Source organism: Oncorhynchus kisutch, linkage group LG9 (assembly GCF_002021735.2).
Source record: "Oncorhynchus kisutch isolate 150728-3 linkage group LG9, Okis_V2, whole genome shotgun sequence".
Classification (NCBI taxonomy): Eukaryota; Metazoa; Chordata; class Actinopteri; order Salmoniformes; family Salmonidae; genus Oncorhynchus; species Oncorhynchus kisutch.
Window position 1 is genome coordinate 19747609 of NC_034182.2, and position 26518 is coordinate 19774126.

Sequence of the window (26518 nt, forward strand, 5' to 3'; positions counted from 1 at the left end):
ATGTATTAGACTATAGGCCTAATTTATGTAAGAAGAAATGTAAGTTGTGAAAGCCAATTATTGTTATCATATGCCTTATTCATATAAAATGATGAAATTCCCGTACAATTTTGATACCAATATCCCTGAGATTAATGTTGTATAATGTCATGATATAACTTTTTTCAGGTTTGAATGAGACAATGTATTCCCCTAACCTTATTATTTCAATATAGTTATTGTTGTATGAATATTATATTACAAATGTACGACTTTCTAATATGTTTTGGTGCCAGTCAAAAGTTTGGACACACCTACTCATTCCAGGGTTTTTCTTTATTTGTACTATTTTCTACATTGTAGATTAATAGTGAAGACATCACTATTAAATAACACATATGGAATGATGTAGTAACCAAAAAAGTGTTAAACAAATCAAAATATATTGTAGTTCAAAGTAGCCACCTTTAGCCTTGATGACAGCTTTGCACACTCTTGGCATTCTCTCAACCAGCTTCATGAGGTAGTCACTTGGAATGCATTTCAATTAACAGGTGTGCCTTGTTGAAAGTTAAATAGATTGAATTTTAATCGGGTTTTTAGGGCGACTCTAAAATTATGGCTTGCAGTGATAATGCAAAAAAAATTAATGCATTCAGTTGTACAATTGACTAGGTATCCTGCAATTTATCGTACAGTGTCAGAGGGGTCAGTTTTTTCAACTTTTCTCCAGTACTATCGGGCCATTACCATGTCAATCAACACTTGAATAGAAACATAGTTCACACCCCAGATGTTGATGCCAACACTCGCTGTAAATCCCATTAGTTTTCATTGCAGCCTCGTTTGAATGCAGCGGTTGCGCTCATTTGTACTGAATGGGGTTAGTCAACAGTAGCTGACTAACTAACATTAGCCAGCTAGCTGGCTAGCTTTATTGGTGATGAGACATGAGTATGAAATTGTAATTCTGATGAATGTTTTAGGGACTCCTGAGAAACCAGGAAATCAGGCTCTCATCTTGTGAAACAGTGGATGTTATGAGTCTAGCTAGCTTAAGCATTTACCACAAATTGAATGTACAATTTTGTACGCTTGCCTTGCTGTTATTTCTCATGCAATGCAGTTAAAGTAACATAGGTAGCTAACTATTTTCTTGCTTATTGTGTATTGGAGGATAAACATATCTGTATTCCTATGGATGTGTAGCTAGCTATGCAGCCGATCTGTGTATGGACCCTAAAACGTTTGGTATAAATATTAGTTCAGAACCTAGCTATGAACCACAGCTATCATCTTTGGCAAAATTGTTCGCAAGGAGATTCCTGCAAAAATATTACTTGAAGATAACTGGCTATGGCCAGTTGTATCATCTTCAAAACAGTCTATGGATTGAGTAGAATATATTCACTGATCATGTACTCTACCTTGGCAAATAAAGGTGCAGTTCAGATTTGTAATTCATATATACAGAAATAGAATTTAAAGAACTGTACACTACACTTCCTATGCATCATGTAAATACTCTAAAACCAGTTCATCTCAACATTTTCTTTATATTTATTTCACCTTCATTTAACTTGATTTAATATCTAATTTCCTTAATCTGCATTGATCTGATAAACACAGGACGGGTGTAGTATTTCATCAAACGAGAGACTTAATTTCAACCAGTAGAGAATGTGAAATGATGTATTGAAAGAAGTACATTTCCCAAGTGTTATAAATACATAATACATGCAATATCAATATTATAATTGTAATATCATATTATAAATACAAGTTCAATCTGTACTTCAATGCACATCTGGTGTGCATTATAAAAGCAGAGGAAGAAATAGGAGGTAGTGAGAGAGGTTTAAAAGACAGAAAGGGAAAGAGGTAAGAACAGAGGAGCAGGGAAGACAGCATATGATTAATGAATCACAGTGCTACCCTAATATTCTCTCAGTTCATCCCAATTACATAATAATGTCTCTAGTGGTGTCTCCTAACCAGCCTTTGGCTCCCAGTCGGCCCGATGGTTATTTTAAGAGCGGCTGGGGGAGATGACTGGACTGGGGGTTGGCATCCTCTCTCACATCAAAACATACCTGCAGACGAGAGAGAGATATTATTTTTAAGCCTTGTGTTTTTTTTTATTCTAACACTGTCAGTCATCATAATCATCAGGAGGTGAAACGCAAAACTGACCTTGGATCATTAACTCTGGGACTACTACACCTCTATCTGTATTTCAATGTAAAGCATCTCTTTAATAATGCTTCTTGTTGACCTGACCAAGTGACCTCTCACCTCTGATCTTGCCGTGCCCTCTATGTAGGCAGTTCAGATGCGGGAGGGGTTCACCGACACAGCTGATATAACCTAGAGGATTTACAGAAAAGGGGAGTTAGGGATGAAGTGAAGGAGAGAGACTGTTATTGAGAAAATAAGGTAGTTAAAGAGACAGTACTCAACAGGAATCTGTGTGTGTGGCCTCACCTGGTGTCCACACTAAGTGGTTGCACTTTATGCTGAAAAACATGCACAGACAACTCAAGGACAAACACTATGGTGTAGTTCTAGAAATAATGAAGTGGCTTTGTGTTCATGCCTCTCTCTCCCTCTTGCCTATTCTTTGAAGGTGGAAGGAGCTACAGTTATACACCTGAGCCTGCTTACTGCACAACACAATCCATCAATCAGATTGATTCACGAGTGTGTAGGTGTGGGTTATTAGGAGTCCAATTGTTCAAAAAAATGTCAATATGGGTGACTTAAAATAGCCTGTTTTGTTACCTTAACAGCACCCTTACCTTAACAGCACCCTCACCTGAGAAGTGGAAATCAAAAGGAGAGAAACTGGGAATTGAATAACTGCAGTTGACATAGCTAAGTAAATGGAAGAATACTCTTATTGCAATGTGGATGGCTCTTAAAAGAGCCTTTGGTTGTGCATAGTGTAGTCTATGGAGTTGCCAGAGAACAGCACCCTCCTTGAAGAAGTAGGAGGTGAAGATCTCCCGCACACAGATTGCCTCTCTTGCTGCGTTTTTGGACTCCATCCTTGAAACGTCCTGCAGAGCAGCAGACTTCTCCTCTGGCACACAGCGGCAAGTTGGTCCTCGTGTCCATCCTCATGAAGTTATGCAGGACACAGGTAGCCTTCACACGCCTGAATTCCCCCAGGAGGCAACCCAGATGGCCCTGGTCAAACAACCTTGCAGTACCCTACACGGTAACTGTAGGCAATTGTTTTGAAGGAATCTCCAGTTACAAGGTATCTGTAGGAATATGGAAGATAATGTCATTATTAGAATTGTACATCACCAGGTCATTGTGGATTACTAAAGTATAATATCCCTTATAACAAATCATGATAACATTGGATAGATAGATGCATGTGTACACACATTTTTAGCATGTGACAACAGCAGAATCATATCAAATATAGCATCATAAATGAATACATAAATACCACTTGAAGCTTGATGATGAGTTGACCATTTGAATCAGCTGTGTAGTGCTGAGGCAAAAACAAAAATGTTCACACATTTGAGTCCAGGACTGAGAACCCCTGCTCTTCATTGGGACCTCTTCATCTGCAGACAGGCTTTCACAGCTCTCTGTATCTGAGGATAGAAAACCTCACAAGAAACAGACTTCATTATACTCAAGTTAGACCGCACTGAATATTACATTACTATTATCTCCATCCTCACTTCTAAGGACTGGAACTACACAAAAGTACCTTTCCATTCCAGATTAGTCTACTCTCTCACTTTTACAGTTGGGGCTGCTATCCTTTCACCCTCATCCGTGGCTGTTAGCTAGCTACCTTCAAATGCATTTGGAGTTTGTTTTTTACAGTGATAAATACATCAAGATAGCTAGCTAATATGAAGTTAAGTAGCTGGTGATATTTAATTAACTTAGCTAGCTATCTATACAGTATGTAAAGTTGTCTAGATAGCTTGCTAGCTACGTTAGCAGCTAATTTGAGTTTTTTTTTTACATTTTCGAAATGTGTCTACTTACTGGAATAAGTTCTTCCAGCCAGGTGGACAGTTGGTAACAGGGCAGCAAAGTTTGTTTGTCATCAGAGCGTTTTAGAGCATATTACTATTTACATGTGAATAAATTCATGAAATGGAGAATGGATTAAACTATTTACCCATTTAATAACCAGACGTTCATATAAATTTGCTATGCTTAATTCTTGACGCACAATCGAACGTGCTGCCATATGCTGCCAGCACGCCCACAAGCAAGCCACTCTGGGCAGCCTAAGCGGCACGCAGCAATTTACTGTGTGCTAATGTACATGAGCCATCAGTCGCAAAAACCATCAAGTAACAGAAACATCTCAACATCAACTGTTCAGAGGAGACCTTGTGAATCAGGCCTTCATGGTCTAATTGCTGCATAGAAACCACTACTAAAGGACACCAATAAGAAGAGACTTGCTTGGGCCAAGAAACACAAGCAATGGACATTAGACGGGTTGTCCTTTAGTCTGATGAGTCCAAATTTGAGATTTTTGGTTCCAACCACGATTCACAGTTCCAGTTAGCTGGTGTTCTAAAGCCTATTGTTTCCATTCCCCTTTATTGAATTGGGAAAATGGAAAGGAAAAGAGAGGAAATGAGAGTTTTCATGACATCAGAGACAGTCTTTAGACGTGTGTGTGAGTATGTGTGTTTGTGTGTCTGTTTGCCAGGATAGATAGCTGAGTTATGACAGTTAAAAGGTCCAATCTGCTATGCAAATTCTGACGTATCTACACTTAGCACCCAGCAGTGCCCAGCTTTGAACACACACACACACACACACACACACACACACACACACACACACACACACACACACACACACACACACACACAGTGAAGGTGTGAACAGCCCTGTGAAACATATGGGGCCATTTTCACCTTGACCACCAGGATAGTCAAACACATCACACTCTCACACATGCGCTGTCAAACTTGTCAGATGATGTGTGTTCACCCATAGTGACTCGCTATGGGGGGGGGGGACGCACCTGTCTTTGTGTCTGGTTCCCTCAGGACATATTTAGGGGTTGCGTTGACACACAGGGCAGCTTGCCAATTTGATGTCACGTGTAGCATTCTTAGACAAAGATGAAATCATGTACAGTACCAGTCAAAAATCTGGACACACCTACTCATTCAAGGGTTTTTCTTTATTTGACTATTTTCTACATTGTAGAATAATAGTGAAGTCATCAAAACTAAGAAATAACATAGTTGCCTTAATGCCTTGATGACAGCTTTGCACACTGTTGGCATTCTCTCAACCAACTTCATGAGGTAGTCACCTTGAATGCATTTAAATAAACAGGTGTGCCTTGTTAAAAGTTAATTTGTGGAATTTCTTTCTTTTTTAATCCACTTGTCAGTTCTGTTGTGACAAGGTAGGGGTGGTATACAGAAGATAGCCCTATTTGGTAAAAGACCAAGTCAATATTATGGCAAGAACAGCTCAAACAAGCAATGACAACACATCATTACTTTAAGACATGAAGGTCAGTCAATCTGGAAAATGTAAAGAACTTTGTGAAGTCGCAGAAACCAACAAGCGCTATGATGAAACTGGCTCTCATGAGGACCGCCACAGGAAAGGAAGACCCAGAGTTACCTCTGCTGCAGTGGATAAGTTCCTTAGAGTTACCAGCCACAGAAATTGCAGCCCAAATAAATGCTTCATGAAAACCAAGAAACACGAGCAATGGACATTAGACCGGTGGAAATTTGTCTTTGTTCTGATGAGTTCAAATTTGAGAATTTTTGGTTCCAACCGCCGTGTCTTTGTGAGACACAGAGTAGGTGACGGATGATCTCCGCATGTGTGGTTCCCAACATGAAGCATGGAGGAGGATGTGTGATGGTGTGGGGGTGCTTTGCTGGTGACACTGTCTGTGATATATTTAGAATTCAAGGCACACTTAACCAGCATGGCTACCACAGCATTCTGCAGCCATACACCATCCCATCTGGTTTGCGCTTAGTGGGACTATCTTTTGTTTTTCAAAAGGACAATGACCCACACACCTCCAGGCTGTGTAAGGGCTATTTGACCAAGAAAGAGTGTGATGGAGTGCTGCATCAAATGATCTGGTCTCCACAATCATCCGACCTCAACCCAATTGAGATGGTTTGGGATGAGTTGGACCGCAGAGTGAAGGAAAAGCAGCCAACAAGTGCTCAGCATATGTGGAAACTCCTTCAAGACTGTTGAAAAATCATTCCAGGTGAAGCTGGTTGAGAGAATGCCAAGAGTGTGCAAAGCTGTCATCAAGGCAACGGTTGGCTACTTTGAAGAATCTAAAATCGAAACTATATTTTGATATATTTAACACTTTTTGGATTACTACATGATTCCACATATGTTATTTCATAGTGTTGATGTCTTCACTATTACTCTACAATGTAGAAAATCGTTCAAATAAAGAAAAACACTTGAATGAGTAGGTGTGTCCAAACTTTTTACTGGTACTGTATGAGGAAGTTGTCTGTAAGTTGTTTTTGCCATATCGACTTGTGCTGGAATGTTGCTAGGTGATAGAGGGCATCATGCATGCCAATGTGTTTCCCTAAATATATCTTGGAAACTTTCCCGGCATTTGGAGCCAAATGAAACTGAATTGAAATTATTTGAATAGTTATGCTTCTTGATTATATCTTGTATTTCATCATCTCACCCACACACATAGACATCATGAAGCACATCACACACCCTCTCTCTCCACCCCCCCCCCCCCCCCCCCCCCCACACACAACATTCCACCCAACAGCCCATCCCCACCCCTATCTCAAGCCTCTCTCTCTCTCTCTCTCTCTCTCTCTCTCTCTCTGTCCTCTCCATAGAAAAGTGTAAAGGAAGGGATCCTATTGAAACAGACCAGTTCTTTCCAGAGATGGAAGAGGAGGTACTTCAAACTGAGAGGCCGGACACTTTACTATGCCAAAGACTCCAAGGTAACTAGTTTATAGGTTTAACACTCCAACTATTATTATTATTTCACCAGGCCCAGACATTTCTTGGATGTGCAAGCTGTCACCTTTTTCACATGATTAAGTATGTGGGTGTAGTTAAAGGTTCAAATCATTTCTGAGTAACAATGAAATACTTTACTGCGATTTTTTTCAGGCAAAATGGTCTAAAACAAACAAAAATGGCTTCTTAGCAAAGAGAGATTTCTCAAGCAAAAATTTGTCTGGAAGTGGTCTTAGTGGGGAGGGGAAAACTGAAAACTAGTTGTTATTGGCTGAGAGGTTTGGATTCTCTTTCTTATTGGTCTATTAACTAATTTACCACCTGGTGATGTCATCAGGCAGACCAAAACTCCCTCCCACCAAAACAGGCTGAAATTTCAGGCAATCTTTTCAAACCGCTCTTACACTAAACGGGCATAATCATAATTGTCACAATTCCCCAGTATTATTCCAACCTCATAGTGTGGAAATATATATAAAACACAGGAAAATCCAGTTTTTGACTTCACTGGGTATTTAAAAACTTTTTAGATTAGATGCTGTCTGTTTTGTTTATGGCTGTGTTTAACTCGGTTAAATTTTTTGGGTTGTTGTCCATCAGTCTCTGATATTTGACGAGGTGGACCTATCAGACGCCAGCGTGGCCGAGACCAGTACCAAGAACATCAACAACAGCTTCACGGTAACCATGATGACACACTACCTCTACCGTAACCATGACTACAGCTACACAGTAACCATAATGACCACCATGACTACACATTTCCAATTGTATTACACACTTCACTGCAAAACTGTAGGACTGTGTAAGTCTTTGTAAATCTACAGTACTATGTATTATACAGCCTGTCCCTCCCTCCCTATCTCTCTCTCTCTTCCTTTCCCTGTCTCTCTCTCTCCACCCCTCCACCCTCTCTCTCCAGGTGATCACTCCATTCAGGAAGTTGATGCTGTGTGCTGAGAGCAGGAAGGAGATGGAGGATTGGATCGGTGCTCTGAAGTCTGTACAGAAATGGGAAATGTATGAGGTAAACACTAGTCCTCTCATCCCTCCATCCCCTCAAGCTTTTATCTTTTCATCCCTCCATTCGTTCATTCCTTCTCACCCTTTTGCCTTTGACTATACTTTTGTTTCATTCTACAGTCCTGTTTCTGGTATTTACCTGTTCATTTTGAATACATTTAGTGGTAGCAGTGGGTACTTCTCATCAACTAAATTGGTAGCATTTAGCATTCAGCCATTTCATACCATTGGTACAAAATTATATATTTGTGTTGTATTTGCTTTCATACAGTAAAGTGAAAACTCTCAACCTCTTTTACACATTTCAAACCAATACGTTTTTCCACCAACTTTAGCATCCCACCAACTTTTTGCTGATTTTTCAATATAAATGTACGGTATTGCCGGGACAAGGCGTCTGCTTTTATTTCCGCCAACTGACCTAGCCATGATTGCGGTAATGTTCTGCCTACAGCTTAGTATGAAATGAAACCGTAATGCTGAGACGGCATAGTTATGCACTACCTAGGTACATTTGAAGCAATAGCTTACCCGCCTATGTTCAATTATTTCAGCACCGTTTCATGTTTGCTTGGATACAATTATAGGGACTCATCTTGATGAATGAATCAATGTCAGATTTTTCTTTTCACCGAATCTCCGTTTGGATATTGGTTAGGCTACAGTTAGGCTCTGGAAATTTGAGGTGAGGGTTGCTCATGATCATCTTGTTTAGTTGGCTCATTCATTAGCGCTGATCAGAACATTTTGCCAGCATGTTCTGTAGCTTAACAAGTGGATTATTTTGCTCTTCACTCACAGTCGCCAAGTAGCCTAGGCCTCCTCCCAACCAAAAGCCTGTGACTTGTCTTAATCAATCAATGTGATTTTTGTTTCACTGAATATCCATCTGTACATTTGGTTAATTCCCTGGCTGGGTAAATACACTATATATACACACAAGTGTGTGGACACCCCTTCAAATTAGCGGATTCGGTTATTTCAGCCACACCCGTTGCCGAAAGGTGTATAAAATTGATTACACGCCGTACAATCTCCATAGACACACATTGGCAGTAGATCGGCCTTACTGAAGACCTAGAACTAGAACTGCCCCGGTCAACTGTAAGTGCTGTAGTTGTGTAGTGAATCGTCTCGGAGCAACAACGGCTCAGCCATGAAGTGGCAGCCCACACACGCTCACAGAATGGGACCGCAGAGTAATGAAGCGCGTAAAAAATCGTATGTCCTCGGTTGCAACACTCACTACCGAGTTCCTAACTGCCTCTGGAAGCAACGTCAGCAACATAATAGTTTGTCGGGAGCTTCAGGAAATGAGTCTCCATGGCCGAGCAGCTGCACACAAACCTAAAGTCACCATGCGCAATGCCAAGCGTGGTGTAAACCTCGCCCCCATTGGACTCTTATGCATTCTCTGTGATGAATCACGCTTCACCATCTGGCTGTCCAATGGACAAATCTGGTTTTGGCGGATGCCAGGAGAACGCTACCTGCCTGAATGTATAGTGCCAACTGTAACGTTTGGTGGAGGAGGAATAATGTCCAGTGTAGAAAAATCTTAGCGCTAAACCATACATTGCCATACTTTCCTGTTTCAGCATGGCAATGTCCCCGTGCACAAGGTCCACACAGAAATGGTTTGCCAAGATCGGTGTGGAAGAACTTGACTGGCCTGCACAGAGCCCTCAACACCTTCAAACACCTTTGGGATGAATTGGAACGCCGACTGCGAGCCAGGCCTAATCGCCCAACATCAGTGCCCGACCTCACTAATGCTATTGTGGCTGAATGGAAGCAAGTCCTCGCAGCAATGTTCCAACATCTAGTGGAAAGCATTCCCAGGAGAGTGGAGGCTGTTATAGCAGAAAAAGGGGTACCAACTCCATATTAATGCCCATGCTTTTGGAATGAGACGTTTGACGAGCAGGTGTCCACATACTTTTGGTCATGTGGTTTAAGTGGAGTTGGTATAGCTCATCTATTCATTTGCTCATCTATGACTGATCAGAAACATTTAGCAAGTGTAGGCCTATTATTTAGCTCTAAAATCCTGTGGAGGTTGTGAAATATGAACACAAGACTCAGATTTCTATTATTTTCTGTCACTATCATGATGAAGATACTCTCTCCCTAACAAAGTGGAATGTAAGAAAGAGATGAAACATGGACAAAAAAAGCATGGGCTTGGGCTCTGTTTCAAAACGTGCCTTCTTTATATGACAGCGGATCTACACGTTCCCGTGACACAAGTTGTGTGGGTAAAATACTATTTGTATTTTATTCTGTTATATTCCATTATATTTTTACTACAAAATATACAATGGCCAGGTACACCCATCTAGTACAGGGTCGGAACCCGCTTTCACCTCAAGAACAACCTGAATTCTTTGGGGCATGGATTCTATGTTCAGATAGGCTGTGGCGTTCAAACGTTGCATTCCCCACACCATTATACCACCGTCACCAGCTTGTACCATTGACACCAGGCAGGCCATGGACTCATGCTGCTTACACCAAATCCTGACTCTGCCATCAGCATGACGCAACATGAACCGGGATTTGTTGGACCAGGCAATGTTTTTCCACTCCTCATTTGTCCGGTGTTGGTGATCATGTGCCCACTGGTGCCACTTCTTCTTGTTTTTAGCTGATAAGAGTGGAACCCGGTGTGGTTGTCTGCTGCAATAGCCCATCCGTGATAAGGACCGACATATTATGCGCTCCGATGTGCCATTCTGCGCACCACTGTTGTACTGCACCGTTATTTGCTGCTTGTGGCACCGCCTGTTAGCTTGCACGATTCTTGCCATTCTCCTTCGACCTCTCTCATCAACGAGCTGTTTTCGCCCACAGGACTGCCGCCGACTGGATGTTTTTTGTTTGTTGCACCATTCTCGGTAAACCCTAGATACTGTCGTGTGTGAAAAGCTCAGGAGGCCGGCCCTTTCTGAGATACTGGAACCAGCGCACCTAGCACCGACAATCACACCACGCTCAAAGTCGCTTAAGGTCACTCCTTTTGCCCATTCTAACGTTCAACCGAACGGGGTGTTGAGTGTGTTGACTGTGATCGGGGCGGGTGTGTCTCGTCTGTTTAATGAACAAAATAACCAACCTTTGATTTCATTCATTTGGATGTAACATAACTGAACTCAAAATATGCCATTCTATTGTTTTGAAAATAAATTGTATTAGTCTTAAAATGTTTCTTAGGGCCTGCCTAAACAAATGTAAAATGCATTTATTTTTGACGGTGTATATTCACTGGATGTAATAAAATAGATGCCCACCCACATCTGCACATCAGTACTACCACTCATCACGTCATGCCGGCATTTGCACGGGAGGTATGAATTTCAGTCTCTCGATGTGCAAAACTGATAGAGACATACCCCAAGCGACTTACAGACGGCTGTAATCGCAGCAAAAGGTGGCGCTACAAAGTATTAACTGAATAATAGTAATAATTTAGCACGCCCAATTTTTCAGTTTTTGATTTGTTAAAAAGGTTTGAAATATCCAATAAATGTTGTTCCACTTCATGATTGTGTCCCACTTGTTGTTGATTCTTCACAAAAAAACACAGTTTTATATCTTTATGTTTGAAGCCTGAAATGTGGCAAAAGGTCGCAAAGTTCAAGGGGGCCGAATACTTTCGCAAGGCACTGTACTCCTTGTAAGTGGATTTGAGTAAAAGTAGCATATTCTTCTCTCTCGCTTCTCTCCCTCCCCCTCTCTCCCTCCCTCCATCTCTCTCCCTCCCCCCATCTCTCTCCCTCCCCCCCCCTCTCTCTCTCTCTCCCTCCCCCATCTCTCTCCCTCCATCTCTCTCTGCAGGCCAGTCTATTCAATATGGAACATTTTTCTGGGATGCACAACTGGTACGCCTGCTCCCACGCCAGACCCACCTTCTGTAATGTGTGTAGAGAGGCCCTCTCCGGAGTCACCTCCCATGGACTGTCCTGCGAAGGTACACACACACACACAGACACACACACCACCTTCTGTAATGTGTGTGGAGAGGCCCTCTCCGGAGTCACCTCCCATGGACTGTCCTGCGAAGGTACACACACACGAACACACACACCACCTTCTGTAATGTGTGTAGAGAGGCCCTCTCCGGAGTCACCTCCCATGGACTGTCCTGCGAAGGTACACACACACACACACACAGACACACACACCACCTTCTGTAATGTGTGTAGAGAGGCCCTCTCCGAAGTCACCTCCCATGGACTGTCCTGCGAAGGTACACACACACACACACACCACCTTCTGTAATGTGTGTAGAGAGGCCCTCTCCGGAGTCTCCTCCCATGGACTGTCCTGCGAAGGTACACACACACACACAGACCACCTTCTGTCATGTCTGTAGAGAGGCCCTCTCCAGACTCACCTCCCACGGACTGTCCTGCGAAGTAACACACACATACCCTCAAGCACACTATTTTCATTCATGCAACTTTACATCCACAGCTTTAATTCAAAGCAATGAAACAGGTTCAAATTTGTTTTTTGGTTTCTATACAAACACTCTCTCTCTCTCTCTCTCTCTCTCTCTCTCGCTCTCTCTCTCTCTCTCTCGCTTTGCCTCTTTCTCTCTCCCTCCCTCCCTCCCTCCCCCAGTGTGTAAATTCAAAGCCCATAAGCGATGTGCGGTGCGCTCCACCAACACCTGTAAATGGACCACGCTGGCCTCCATAGGAAATGACATCATGGAGGACGACGAAGGGGTGGGTAACACAAAGTCTCTTTACACCGAAATGTCTTTTTCATTGACTTAGCAGCATCTTCTTGTGCTCATTTAAACACTGATCAAGTGAAACAACCTTGCTGGTCTAAGCCGCTGCCTCCACAATGTTAGCAGTGCAAGCGTGGGTTCGAATCATATCCACTGCTATTCTAGTACATCCTCTCTCCCTCTCCTCCTACCTTTCCTGTCAGTATTTCACTCACATTTCTAATGAATATGGAATAATAGGAAAGAAGTGTGACTGTCGCACAGTAAGGCTTTAAAAAAGGAATGACAAGTCAAAGATAACTTACACGTGTACATATTCGATATGTGTTCACAGGTCTCCATGCCTCATCAGTGGTTAGAGGGGAACCTACCGGTCAGTGCGAAGTGTGTGGTGTGTGACAAGAACTGTGGCAGTGTCAGGAGACTGCAGGACTGGAGATGTCTATGGTGCAAGGCTATTGTGAGTCTATACACGCGCGCGCCCACACACACGCACACGCACACACAGTATCTGAACATCACTCTTCAAGCCAGAAAAACATCACACACTCCATCATAAGCTGTGGTGTCCAAAGTGATGCTACAGGATTCTGGGAAAGTGTTAGATCTAAAAGGTCATTGGATGAAATTGTCACCTTTCTAACATTCTAAATGCCACCCCTGATTCATGGTGTGTGTGTGTGTACAGGTGCACAGCAGCTGTAAGGAGCAGATGGGAAAGGCGTGTCCTCTGGGTCAATGTCGGGTGTCAATCATCCCTCCCACAACCCTCAATAGTATCGACTCTGACGGTGAGATACACACACCACACTTTCTCTCTCTATTTCTCATACCCACACACACAAACGAGGATGGAGGATTCGTTCAAACGCTATCTTCTTCTTCTTCTTGCTTTTCCTTACTGACTTTTCCTCCCTTGGAAGTTGCTAGGAAAGGAAAAAGGCCAATTCTCAGAAACAATCCGGATGCCTCTGTAACGGAAATGTGTCTGAAGAGATAGCCTTGAATTGTACACAGTATACATCTTCTCTGCTCTATCTTGGTGTGTGCAGGTGACTGTGACTTTCTCCTCAGACCAATTGGCAGAACCCCCAGAATATGTTCTGGAAGTTAAGATAGGAGACATTGCTCCGTTTCTTGGGAAACTGCCAGTCACCTGCAAGAACCAACCCTATGAACCATGTCTATGTAGCTTTTTTGTGTAGCAGTATACAAGAGGACTGAAGGGACTTGTGGCAGACTTGTACTTTGCACGTTGTGTTTGTTGTAACCTCTCCAGGTAACTGATAATAAAGAGTGATTCATTTACTATTGACTTCAGGTGTCCCTGGTGTTGAATTTCCACCACACACCCCAAGAGTGAAGACAACCACACACCTACGACCCCAAACTAAACCCGTGTTTTTATCTTTCTCTTCAGGCTTTTGGAAGGCCACCTCTCCCTCCTGCACCTCTCCTCTCCTGGTGCTGTGTAACTCTAAGAGCGGAGACAACCAAGGGGTTAAGTTTCTAAGGAAATTCAAACAGCTGCTCAACCCTGCACAGGTCTTTGACTTGATGAACGGAGGACCACAGCTGGGGTAAGAGTGCGACATCTTGGCCTAAAATGTATTTGATTGATAACCGTTAGATAACGCTTTACTTTAAGCCTGCCAGGTATAAGGCTTTATAACTTGGTATAAGCACGTATGAGCCTTTATAATCTCCATTGAAGGTTCATAATACTGGTATTTATACAGGAACATTATGAGATGATATTAAGACATTAAAAGGAGGTTATACATGCCCATGACGTCTCTTAATGCATTATAACGGCATCAGGGACTACAGATGAAAGTTAGCTATCTAGCTAAATAGTAATACATAGTCCCTGACAGATAAACGACAGAAATTCCAAGTCATTATACCTGCTTTAAGTTAAGTATTATACCCTGATGAAGATAGCTTGTCTGTCGAAACGTTGGTTATTAGGTTATACAATTATTGAATCTGAGCTCCTAGAGTGTGCAGCTCTCCTTTTCTTTTTTGAAGTGAAGTATTACCAGTCTTTCTTGTTAATGTTGATCCTTTGTAACAATCTTTGACTATTGACTATGAGAAGTGCTCCACTGATTCCAGCTCTCTCCTTTCCTTTCTCCCACTATCCTCTGTTTCACACCCTCTCTTTTCCAGTCTGCGTGTGTTCCAGAAGTTCGCTACGTTTCGTATCTTGGTGTGTGGCGGGGACGGTAGTGTTGGCTGGGTCCTGTCTGAACTGGATAAACTCAACCTGCACAAACAAGTAAATCTAGAAGAGAGACAGAGAGAGAAAGAGAGAGAGAGAGAGAGAGAAAATGTGGAAAGATGGAGAGCGCTAGATTCTGATCAGTAACAGTCTCTTCATATGTCTGTGTGTATATATATTGATCTCTGTTCTGTGTTTCACCACCACACCTCCCCTCCAGTGTCAGCTAGGGGTCCTCCCTCTGGGTACAGGTAATGACCTAGCCAGGGTGCTGGGATGGGGAGGACTATGCGATGATGATGCTCAACTGCTACAGATCCTGGAGAAGCTGGAGAGAGCCACCACCAAGATGCTTGACAGGTAGGAGCGAGAGAGAGATGAGGGGAGGAGAGAGGTAACTATTTTTATGTGCTAGAGCAAGATTTCGAGACTACATTGACTTTTAGGGGCACTAAAAGTCACATGGGCAATTACAGTGTAGTTATGAAAGGTATTTTTATGAAAGCCATTTACAACTAAAAGGTATTTACTATCTGAAAGGTATTTATTATCTGAAAGGTATTTGCTATCTGAAAGGCATTTATTATCTGATAGGCACAGTATTTATTATTTGAAAATAATTTACTATCTGAAAGGTATTTACTATCTGAAAGGTATTTATTATCTGAAAGGTATTGACTGTCTGAAAGGTATTTATTATCTGAAAGGTATTGACTGTCTGAAAGGTATTTATTATCTGAAAGGTATTGACTATCTGAAAGGTATTTATTATCTGAAAGGTATTGACTATCTGAAAGGTATTTATTATCTGAAAGGTATTGACTATCTGAAAGGTATTTATTATCTGAAAGGTATTGACCATCTGAAAGGTATTGACTGTCTGAAAGGTATTCATTATCTGAAAGGTATTTATTATCTGAAAGGTATTGACTGTCTGAAAGGTATTTATTATCTGAAAGGTATTTATTATCTGAAAGGTATTGACTGTCTGAAAGGTATTTATTATCTGAAAGGTATTTATTATCTGAAAGGTATTGACTATCTGAAAGGTATTTATTATCTGAAAGGTATTGACTGTCTGAAAGGTATTTATTATCTGAAAGGTATTGACTATCTGAAAGGTATTTATTATCTGAAAGGTATTGACTGTCTGAAAGGTATTTATTATCTGAAAGGTATTGACTATCTGAAACGTATTTATTATCTGAAAGGTATTGACTGTCTGAAAGGTATTTATTATCTGAAAGGTATTGACTGTCTGAAAGGTATTTATTATCTGAAAGGTTTTGACTATCTGAAAGGTATTTATTATCTGAAAGGTATTGACTATCTGAAAGATATTTATTATCTGAACGGTATTTACTGTCTGAAAGGTATTTGCTATGATACTGGGACAGGATGTTGAGTCACAACTCATGAACATTAAACTGTAAGTGATAACATACAGAATATAAATCTGGACTTTCCAAGCCGTATCTTCTTAGACTGGATGAGCAACTTTCTCTATGGTTATCATACTAGAGAAGGATTAAGGTAAGCTGTTTAGTCTACCAAATAATCAGATAAATGATGAGGTCAATATGTTGAGTGAGTCAGAATAACTGTCAGTGTCATTTGTCCCGATTTCATGGGTTGATACACTGCGATTTCCTGGCATTTGACATCAGTGTCTGTTTGTGTTTTTGTTCTCAGGTGGAGTGTGATGACATACGAGCTGCCTACCAAACACTATCCCATGGTGAAGGAAGACGATTTTAGTCCCGACTCCCCCTTGCAGGTACGTAGGGCTCAGGTTTGAGCCAAAATGACACCACGTTTTTTTAAATACACAAGCTTTATCATGAAACCGTCTGCTTTTCTTTGAGCCAAAATGACACCACAGTTTCTCACAATACACAAGCTTTTCCAGGAAACTGGTTGTTTCTTTAAGCCAAAATTACACCAGAGTGCATCTAAATACACAGGCTTTATCATGAAACTGGTTGTTAATAAGTCAGTATTTGGACTATTTGTGTGAAATGCCCAATAATGTATGTGATATCATCAGAGAGGTATATTTTCTGGGTGACCATCAAGCTGTCCACTCAAAAAGAAGCTTCAAACTGCCTATAATCTGGTTCAGGTTATCAGTCAACCTACCAGGGTATATACAGTACAAACAGAACAGGAACTAAATCATCCACGTGTATTGATCATATCTTTACTAATGATGAAGAAATCTGCTCTAAAGCAATATCCACACCCATTGGATGTAGTGATCATAATATAATAGCCATATCTAGAAAACAGTTCCAAAGACTGGACCTAAAATTGTGTATATGCGATCATACAAGGCAAACATACAGTAAATTGAGAAATCACGTAACTAAACTAAACATAAACAAGAAGAAACTATACTATGGAGCAAAGATAAATGATATAAAGAATGATAGTGAAAAGCTCTTGAGTAACTTAATTGAAATTCTAGGCAAAAATACTAACTCGGCTCCATCCTTTTTTTTCATCCTTAATTGAGGCAGATGGCTTGTTCTTAACAGAACCCTTTGATATTGCCAAACACGTGAATTACTTTTTTGTTGACAAGATTAGCAAACTTAGGCATGACATGAAAGCAACAAACGCTGAGCCTTCATATTCATGCATAACGGACAAAATAATGAAAGACAAGCATTGCAGTTCTGAGTTCCACAAAGTGGGTATGTAAGAAATTGTTGGTATCTATAAATAAGGACCAGCAACCTGGTACCGACAACCTGGATGCTAAATTGCTGAGGTTGGTAGCAGAATACATTGCGAGTCCTGTTTTCCACATTTTCAATTTAAGTCTAGAAGACAGTGTTTGCCCTCAGGCCTGGAGGGAGGAAAGGTCATTCCACTGCCCAAGAATAGCAGGGCACCCTTTAAAGGTTCAAACAGCCAACCAGTGCTTAGCAAACTTTTGAAAAAGATTGTGTTTGACCAAATACAAAGTTATTTAACAGAAAACATTTCTGCGTAGTGCATCTTTAATGGAAGCCTCTCTAATGCAAATTCGGTTGAGTGTGGTGTACCGCAGGGCAGCTGGCTTGGGCCATTATTGTTGTCATTATTAGTGTCTATGTACGCTGATGACTCAACAGTATATACTTCAGCTAATACAGTAAAATAAATAAATAAATGAATGACAGCCAGTCAGTTTTAGAATGGGTAACTATATAGCAATAGGCTGGTGCTAAATATCAAAAAAACTAAACGCATAGATTTTGGGACAAATCACTCGCTCAACCTTATACCTCATCAAGATCTATTATTGAATAATGTGGCAATTGAGCAAGTTGAGGAGACTAAACTGCTTGATTGCAAGCTGTCATGATCAAAACATATAGACTGAATGGTTGCTAAAATGGGAAGGTGTTGCTCTGCTTTCTTGACATCTCAGTCGACCAGACAGGTCCTATTGGCCCTAGTTTTGTCCGACCTGGACTACTGCCCAGTTGTGTGGTCATGTGCTGCAAAGAGGGACATAGGTAAATTAAAGTTGGTCCAGAACAGAGCAGCACGTATTGCACTTAGATGTACACAGAGGCAAATGTCAGTAACATACATGTCAATCTCTCCTGGCTTAAAGTTGAGGAGAGATTGACTGCATCACTATTGGTCTTTGTACGAGGTGTTGATGTGTTGACGGTACCGAACTGTGTTCAAGCAGTTGACACACAGTTTGAACACTTATCAGTACAACACAAGTTATGCAATCAGGTCTTTTCACATTCCCCAGGTCCAGAAGAGAGGCTGGAAAACGCACAGTATTAAATAGAGCCATGACTACATGGAACTCTCTGCCACCCCAGGTTATTCAAACTAGTAATAAAACCATATTTCAAAAACTGATAAAAGAACACCTTACGGCATAACGGGGTCTGTGAAGAGACACATCCATTTTGATATATTTTGTATTGTAATTTGCACTGTATTATGTAGGTGGGTGGCCTTGCACAAATCCTTGGCTTGTGTGAGCCAGAATGGCTTGTGTGAGCCACAAGGCAGGAGCCATCTCCTGTTTCTGAAGCGTGAGGCAAAGGCAGCATTCTGTATTATTATGTACAGTGCCTTCGGAGATTATTCAGACCCCTTGACTTTTTCCACATTTTGTTACGTTACAGCCTTATTATAAAATGGGTTAAAGAAAACAATTTCCTCAGCAATCTTCACACAATACCCCATAATGACAAAGCGAAAACAGGTTTTTAGACATTTTTGCTCATTTATTAAAAACAAAAAACAGAAATACCTTATTTACCTAAGTGTTCAGACCCTTTGCTATGAGACTCGGAATTGAGCTCAGGTGCATCATCCTGTTTCCATTGATCATCCTTAAGGTATTTCTACAACTTGATTGGTGTCCACCTGTGGTAAATTCAATTGATTGGACATGATTTGGGAAGGCACACGCCTGTCTATATATGGTCACACAGTTGATAGTGCATGTCAGAGCAAAGACCAAGCCATGCGGTCGAAGGAATTGTCCGTAGAGCTCCGAGACAGGATTGTGTGGAGGCACAGATCTGGGGAAGGATACCAAAACATTTCTGCAGCATTGAAGGTCCCCAAGAACACAGAGGCTTCCATAATTCTTAAATGGAACCACCAAGACTTTTCATAGAGCTGACCGCCCGGCTAAACTGACCAATCGCGGGAGAAGGGCCTTGGTCAGGGAGGTGACCAAGAACCCGATGGTCACTCTGACAGAGCTCTAGAGCTCTTCTGTTGAGATGGGAGAACCATCTCTGCAGCAATCCACCGATCAGGCCTTTATGGAGTGGCCAGATGGAAGCCACTCTTCAGTAAAAGGCACATGACAGCCCACTTGGAGTTTGCCAAAAAGGCACCTAAAGAATCTAAAAACAATAGAAACAAGATTTTCTGGTCTAATGAAACCAAGACTGAACACTTTGGCCTGAATGCCAAGTGTCACATCTGGAGGAAACCTGGCACCATCCCTACGTTAGAGCATGGTGGTGGCAGCATCATGCTGTGGGGACTGGGAAACTAGTCAGGATCGAGGCAATGATGAATGGAGCAAAGTACAGAGAGATCCTTGATGAAAATCTGCTCCAGAGTGCTCAGGACCTCAGACTGGGGCGAAGGTTCACCTTCCAACAGGACAATGACCCTAAGCACACAGCCAAGACAATGCAGGAGTGGCTTCGGGACAAGTCTCTGAATGTCCTTGAGTGGTCCAGCCAGAGCCCGGACTTGAACACGATCGAACATCCCTGGAGAGACCTTAAAATACCTGTGCAGTGATTCTCCCCGTCCAACCTGACAGAGCTTAAGAGGATCTACAGAGAAGAATGGGAAAAACTGCCCAAATATAATTCCAAGCTTGTAGCATCATACCCAAGAAGACTCGAGACTGTAATCGCTGCCAAAGATGCTTCAAGAAAGTACTGAGTAAAGGGACTAAACTCTTTGAATACTTATGTGATATTGTTTTGCTTTGCCCTTATGGGGTATTCTGTGTAGATTGATGAGGGAAAAAAACGATTTAATCCATTTTAGAATAAGGCTGTAACCTAGCAATGTGGAAAAAGTCAAGGGGTCTGAATACTTTCCGAAGGCACTGTATATTATGTTCTTATATTATGTATTTTATTTGTTGTGTTTTGTTTCCTGTTTGAACCCCAGGAAGATTAGCCAATGCCTTGGAGAGTCTAATTGGGGATTCCAATAAATACTACTACTAACACTACTACTCTCTGAGCCAAAATTACGCCACAGTTTATCTAAATGCACAGGATGTATCATGAAACAGTTTTTTCCTCTCCTCTCAGGTCCATATCACTCAGTTTGCATAGGACTCACGTTTGAGCTGAAGTACCGACACAATTTCTCAAAAAACACAGGCTTTTACATTTAACTGGTTGTTAATCTCTGAGCCAAAATGACACCACCGTTTCTCACAATGCACAGGCTTTTTAATGAAACTGTCATACCTCTCCCCTCAGGTTCACATCACTCAGTATGCAGACTCTGTGGCCTCCCACCTCACCAAGATCCTGGACTCTGACAAACATACGGACGTCATATCCTCTGCCAAGTACGTGTGATGCATGCTGGGATAGCCCAGTCCTCCAGATGTGATGGGGGGGTGGAGGAGGGATATGGGTAGGTAAAGGAGGAAGGATGAGCGGGAGGGAGAGAGGGAGAGATTGAGAGAGAAGGGAGGGTGGGATCATGTCTGAATGTCATGGGGATGTCTGGAGTGAAGGAGGAGGTAAATCAGAGAGAGGGAGTGTCTCTGAAGAGGGAGGGAATGGGAAAGGCTAATAGAGAGAGGAGATAGCGAGGGTGTGTCTGTGTGTCTCTCTGTATTGATTTTCTCCTCTGCCAAGGGCACTGCTCGGTCCCTCTGCCAGCTGGGTCCTTACACAAGATTAAACCTTACTTAGTACACTACTTGGGGGACATTTGAAGAGCATTAGACTAGAGACAATACTTAGGGGGCCTCCTTAGCACTGTAGAGCGTACTACCTAGGGGACATCGTCCGTGTAATAGGGAATGGCATGCCTGCTCTATGCTTATACTGTGTACGTATCTCTCTCACCTGAAATGTGAAGTACAGTATGGTTTATTGACTTTACATACATAATACAGGAATGGAGAAATATATTTCACACTCGTATCTCTCGCTCTCTTCCTCTCTCTCTTCCTCCATCCCACTCACCCCCCTCTCTCTTTCTCTACCCCTCTCCATCTCCCTCTCTTTCTCTCTCTCTCTCTCTCTCTCTCCATCCCACTCACCCGCTCTCCTTCCCTGTCTCCATCCCTCTCTCCTGCAGGTTTTTGTGTGGAACGGTAAATGATTTTGTAGCGGAGGTGGGGAGAGCATACGAGAGAGCTACAGAGAACAAGGAGGAGGCAGACGCTATGGCCAAGAAGGTGTGTGTGTGTGTGTGTGTGCATGCATGTGTGTTTCTGTGTGCATAAATGTGTGTGTCTTACGTAACAGGTTGTATAATGCGGATAACAAGTGGGCAGAGAGAGGTGGGTAGTGGTAGAGGAGCATCTAGAAAATGTAAAAGTTTGCGGTTTCATTCCAAATGGCACCCTATTCACTTTATAGTACGCTACTTTTGACCAGACCTGTATGAGTCCTGGTCAAAAGTAGTCCACTGCATAGAGAAAAGGGCTCCATTTGGGACGTAGACAGATGCATTCACTCCTCTCTAACTGTCTGGAAGCAAAGTGTAGTATGTTTAACCCTGAATATTTTTAAACGTCCATATTTTTAAACAATCCAGGTTCTATAATATTTACATAAAGTATCTATTGTGTGGTATTTTTATATATATAGAGTATAGAGTATAGTACAGAGTGTAAAGTTAATCCAAATTGAACTCTATGAGAAGCTGGACAGCCTGGTGAAGGGTTTGGGTTAGTGTTTATCTCTCCCTCAGTGTGCCCTGTTGAATGAGAAACTGGACAGTCTGGTGAAGGCTCTGAGTGAGGAGGCTGATGCCCAGGTGGTCCCAGCCGGCAGTGTGCCACCCCAGGATGGGGACCAGGAGAGGGGTACAGACACTACCGGAGGGGAACCCCAGCCCCCATACAGGTTAGGGTTGAGGTCAATTCACGTTTACCTCACTCAATGGAGGAAATGATTTGAAATTCATATTTAAAAATAAAATAAAAAATGTATTAAATAAATAGCTTATCTTTTTCAGTTGGATGGATTGCCTTTTTTCAATTATTGAATTGGAATTTCATTTTACTTTCTGAATTGACTTACTTGAATTTGAATTGTCTCCAAACCTGCCATAGGTCCAGAGAACAGCTGATGCTGAGAGCTAACAGTCTGAAGAAAGCACTGAGACAGATAATAGAACAGGCTGAGAAAGGTACAACACACACACACATAAACACATATATAGAAACATACATTATATACACAAAGAGAGGTCCACACAGAAATAGTTTGGAAGAACTTGACTGGCCTGCACAGAGCCCTGACCTCATCCGCATCGAACACCTTTGGGATGAATTGGAACGCCAACTGTGAGCCAGGCCTAATCGCCCAACATTTGTGCCTGACCTCACTAATGCTCATGTGGCTGAATGGAAATAAGTCCCCGCAGCAATAGTCCAACATCTAGTGGAAAGCCTTCCCAGAAGAGTGGAGGCTCATTATAGCAGCAAAAGGGGTACCAGCTCCATATTAATGCCCATGATTTTGTAATGAAATGTCAAACGAGAAGGTGTCCACATACTTTTGGTGGTGTATAACGAATAGATATATACAGTTGAAGTCGGACGTTTACATACACTTAGGTTGGAGTCATTAAAACTTGTCTTTCAACCACTCCACAAATTTCTTGTTAACATCTACTTTGTGCCTGACACAAGTAATTTTTCCAACAATTGTTTACAGACAGATTATTTCACTTATAATTCACTGTATCACAATTCCAGTGGGTCAGACGTTTACATACACTAAGTTGACTGTGCCTTTAAACAGCTTGGAAAATTCCACAAAAGTATGTCATGGCTTTAGAAGTTTCTGATAGGCTAATTGACATCATTTGAGTCAATTGGAGGTGTACCTGTGGATGTATTTCAAGGCCTACCTTCAAACTCAGTGCCTCTTTGCTTGACATCATGGGAAAATCAAAAGAAATCAGCTAAGACCTCAGAAAAAGAATTGTGGACCTCCACAAGTCTGGTTCATCCTTGGGAGCAATTTCCAAACGCCTGAAGGTACCACGTTCATCTGTACAAACAATAGTACGCAAGTATAAACACCATGGGACGTAGCCATCATACCACTCAGGAAGGAGATGCGTTCTGTCTCCTTGAGATTAACGTACTTTGGTTTGAAAAGTGCAAATCAATCCCAGAACAACAGCAAAGGACCTTGTGAAGATGCTGGAGGAAACAGGTACAAAGTATCTATATCCACAGTAAAACGAGTCCTATATGGACATAACCTAAAAGGTCGCTCAGCAAGGAAGAAGCCACTGCTCCAAAACCTCCAGAAAAAAGCCAAACTACGGTTTGCAGCTGCACATGGGGACAAAGATTGTACTTTTTGGAGAAATGTCCTGTGGTCTGATGAAACAAAAATAGAACTGTTTGGCCATAATGACCATTATTATGTTTGGAGGAAAAAGGGGGAGGCTTGCAAGCCGAAGAACACCGTCCCAACCGTGAAGCACGTGGGTGGCAGCATCATGTTGTGGGGGTGCTTTGCTGCAGGAGGGGCTGGTGCACTTCACAAAATTGATGACATCATGAGGAAGGAAAACTATGTGGATATATTGAAGCAACATCTCAAGACATCTGTCAGGAAGTTAAAGCTTGGTCGCAAATGGGTCTTCCAAATTGACAATGACCCCATGCATACTTCCAAAGTTGTGGCAAAATGGCTTAAGGATAACAACGTCAAGGTATTGGAGTGGCCATCACAAAGCCCTGAACTCAATCCCATAGAAAATTTGTGGGCAGAACTGAAATAGCGTGTGCGAACAAGGAGGCCTACAAACCTGACTCAGTTACACCAGGTCTGTCAGGGGGAATGGGATAAAATTTATCCAACTTATTGTGGGAAGCTTGTGGAAGGCTACCCAAAACGTTTTACCTAAGTTAAACAATTTAAAGGCAAATTTACCAAATACGAATTGAGTGTATGTAAACGTCTAACCCATTGGGAATGTGAAGAAAGAAATAAAAGCTGAAATAAATCATTCTCTCAACTATTATTCTGACATTTCACATTCTTAAAATAAAGTGGTATTCCTAACTGACCTGAAACAGGGAATATTTAATAGGCTTAAATGTCAGGAATTGTGAAAACGGAGTTTAATGTATTTGGCTTAGGTGTATGTAAACTTCCGACTTCAACTGTACACTGTGACACACACACACATACAGAAGCGTTAATGTACTGCAGACGCCCACATAAAATCTCACATACTGCTCTCTCTATCTTTCTCTCCCCCACTCTCTCCCTCTTTCTCACTCCTCTCTCTCTCTCCAGTGGTGGATGAACAGAATAAACACACTCATCTCCAGCGCATGTCTTCCTCCTCCTCCATCAAGAGAGAGAACAGTGAGGAACTGAAAGAGGCAGAGCCACGTGAGTTACTACAGACACACGCTCACACACATGAACACACACACACACTTTGAATTCTAAATTTGCCCAGGTTTGAATCCTACTCTAGATGCACTCTGACTTTTAATTGCAGTCAACAATAATAATATTAATATTATAGCCCTTATATGTTTGGGCCACAGTACTGAGAGGGAGGGCCTTGTAAATGTTTCGATTGAAATCAGATAAGATAATAAGTCAAATCACACTTCCCGGTCCATTTACCCATTATGCCTCTCTCAGGTCACGTCAGTTTAAGCCCCTCTTCCTCCTCCTCCACCATTGTCCTGGAGAAACCAGAGAGTCTCAGCCCTCCGTCTTTCAACGAAGAGTAAGTAGTGTGTGTTTAAAAATATATATATATATATCTAGAAATGACATAAAATACCTTGATGCAAGTTTGATTGAATTTAGCACAGTTCACAATCAATCCGTCTTTGTTGATACAATATTACAGTGAGTGGTTTTACCGCAGTTGCAGAAAAACAAGAGGAATATATAGGCTACTTATTAGTGCACAATACAACTCAATAATTGATATTGGAGAGTATTCATGTTCCTTATGCTGTGTGTACCTCTACAGTCAGTGCTCAGAGAAGTGTGTAATGAACAACTACTTTGGGATCGGTCTGGATGCTAAGATCTCCCTGGAGTTCAACAACAAGAGAGATGAACATCCCAAGAAATGCAGGTACACAGTAAATATCCTCTTATTCAAATACAAACTTTATTGATACATATACTGTGTATTGCAATATCGTGTACAATTTGCACCATGGCAATGAAAGGTAAATGGAAGTGGATATTAGAATGTTTCTTCAATGGTTAAATGTTTTAGCATATCAGGGTACTTGATGAAAGTAATCAAATACATCCTTCTTCCTCTCTGCAGTAGTCGTACTAAGAACAAGTTGTGGTATGGAGTGATGGGCACCAAGGAACTGGTACATAAGACATACAAGAATCTGGAACAACGAGTACTGTTGGAAGTAAGGTCACACACAGTTGTCTGCCAAATAATACAAAGACAAACAAATGCACACTTTGAAGGAATAAGGAAATATGTTTTAGTCTAGTGTGACTTCTAGTAAATGGCACTCCAACATCTTTTTCTGACGTTGTGGTGAAGTTATCTGTAATATTATCAGTACATATTAGAGAGGGATTGACAATAAGATGATGTTTGTGTTCTAAAGTATCCTACCCTTGGTTCTGTCACCTGTATGATGAACAAATGTTTTTTTTCTCTCTCTCTTTCTCTCTCTTTCTCTCTTTCTCTTTCTCTCTTTCTTTCTCTCTTTCTTTCTCTCTTTCTCTTTCTCTCTTCTTTCTCTCTCTCTCTTCTCTCTCTCATCTTTCTCTCTCTCTCTCTCTCTTTCCTCTCTCTCTTTCTCTCTCTTCTCTCTCTCTCTCTCTTTC

General features: G+C 41.7%; 1 protein-coding gene across 1 annotated transcript in view; it reads left to right on the top strand.

Annotated features, from left to right (window-relative positions):
• LOC109875893 (diacylglycerol kinase delta) overlaps positions 1-26518 on the top strand; it is a 112664-nt gene that overhangs the window by 60370 nt on the left and 25776 nt on the right. Inside the window, 19 exon segments of the mRNA XM_074933826.1 lie at positions 6849-6959; positions 7579-7659; positions 7901-8005; positions 11839-11971; positions 12628-12734; positions 13077-13202; positions 13431-13533; positions 14163-14322; positions 14915-15023; positions 15187-15326; positions 16659-16743; positions 20954-21045; positions 21789-21888; positions 22407-22561; positions 22771-22847; positions 24983-25081; positions 25343-25430; positions 25683-25790; positions 25992-26088. Of these exon segments, the coding sequence (XP_074789927.1) occupies positions 6849-6959; positions 7579-7659; positions 7901-8005; positions 11839-11971; positions 12628-12734; positions 13077-13202; positions 13431-13533; positions 14163-14322; positions 14915-15023; positions 15187-15326; positions 16659-16743; positions 20954-21045; positions 21789-21888; positions 22407-22561; positions 22771-22847; positions 24983-25081; positions 25343-25430; positions 25683-25790; positions 25992-26088 (2076 nt within the window).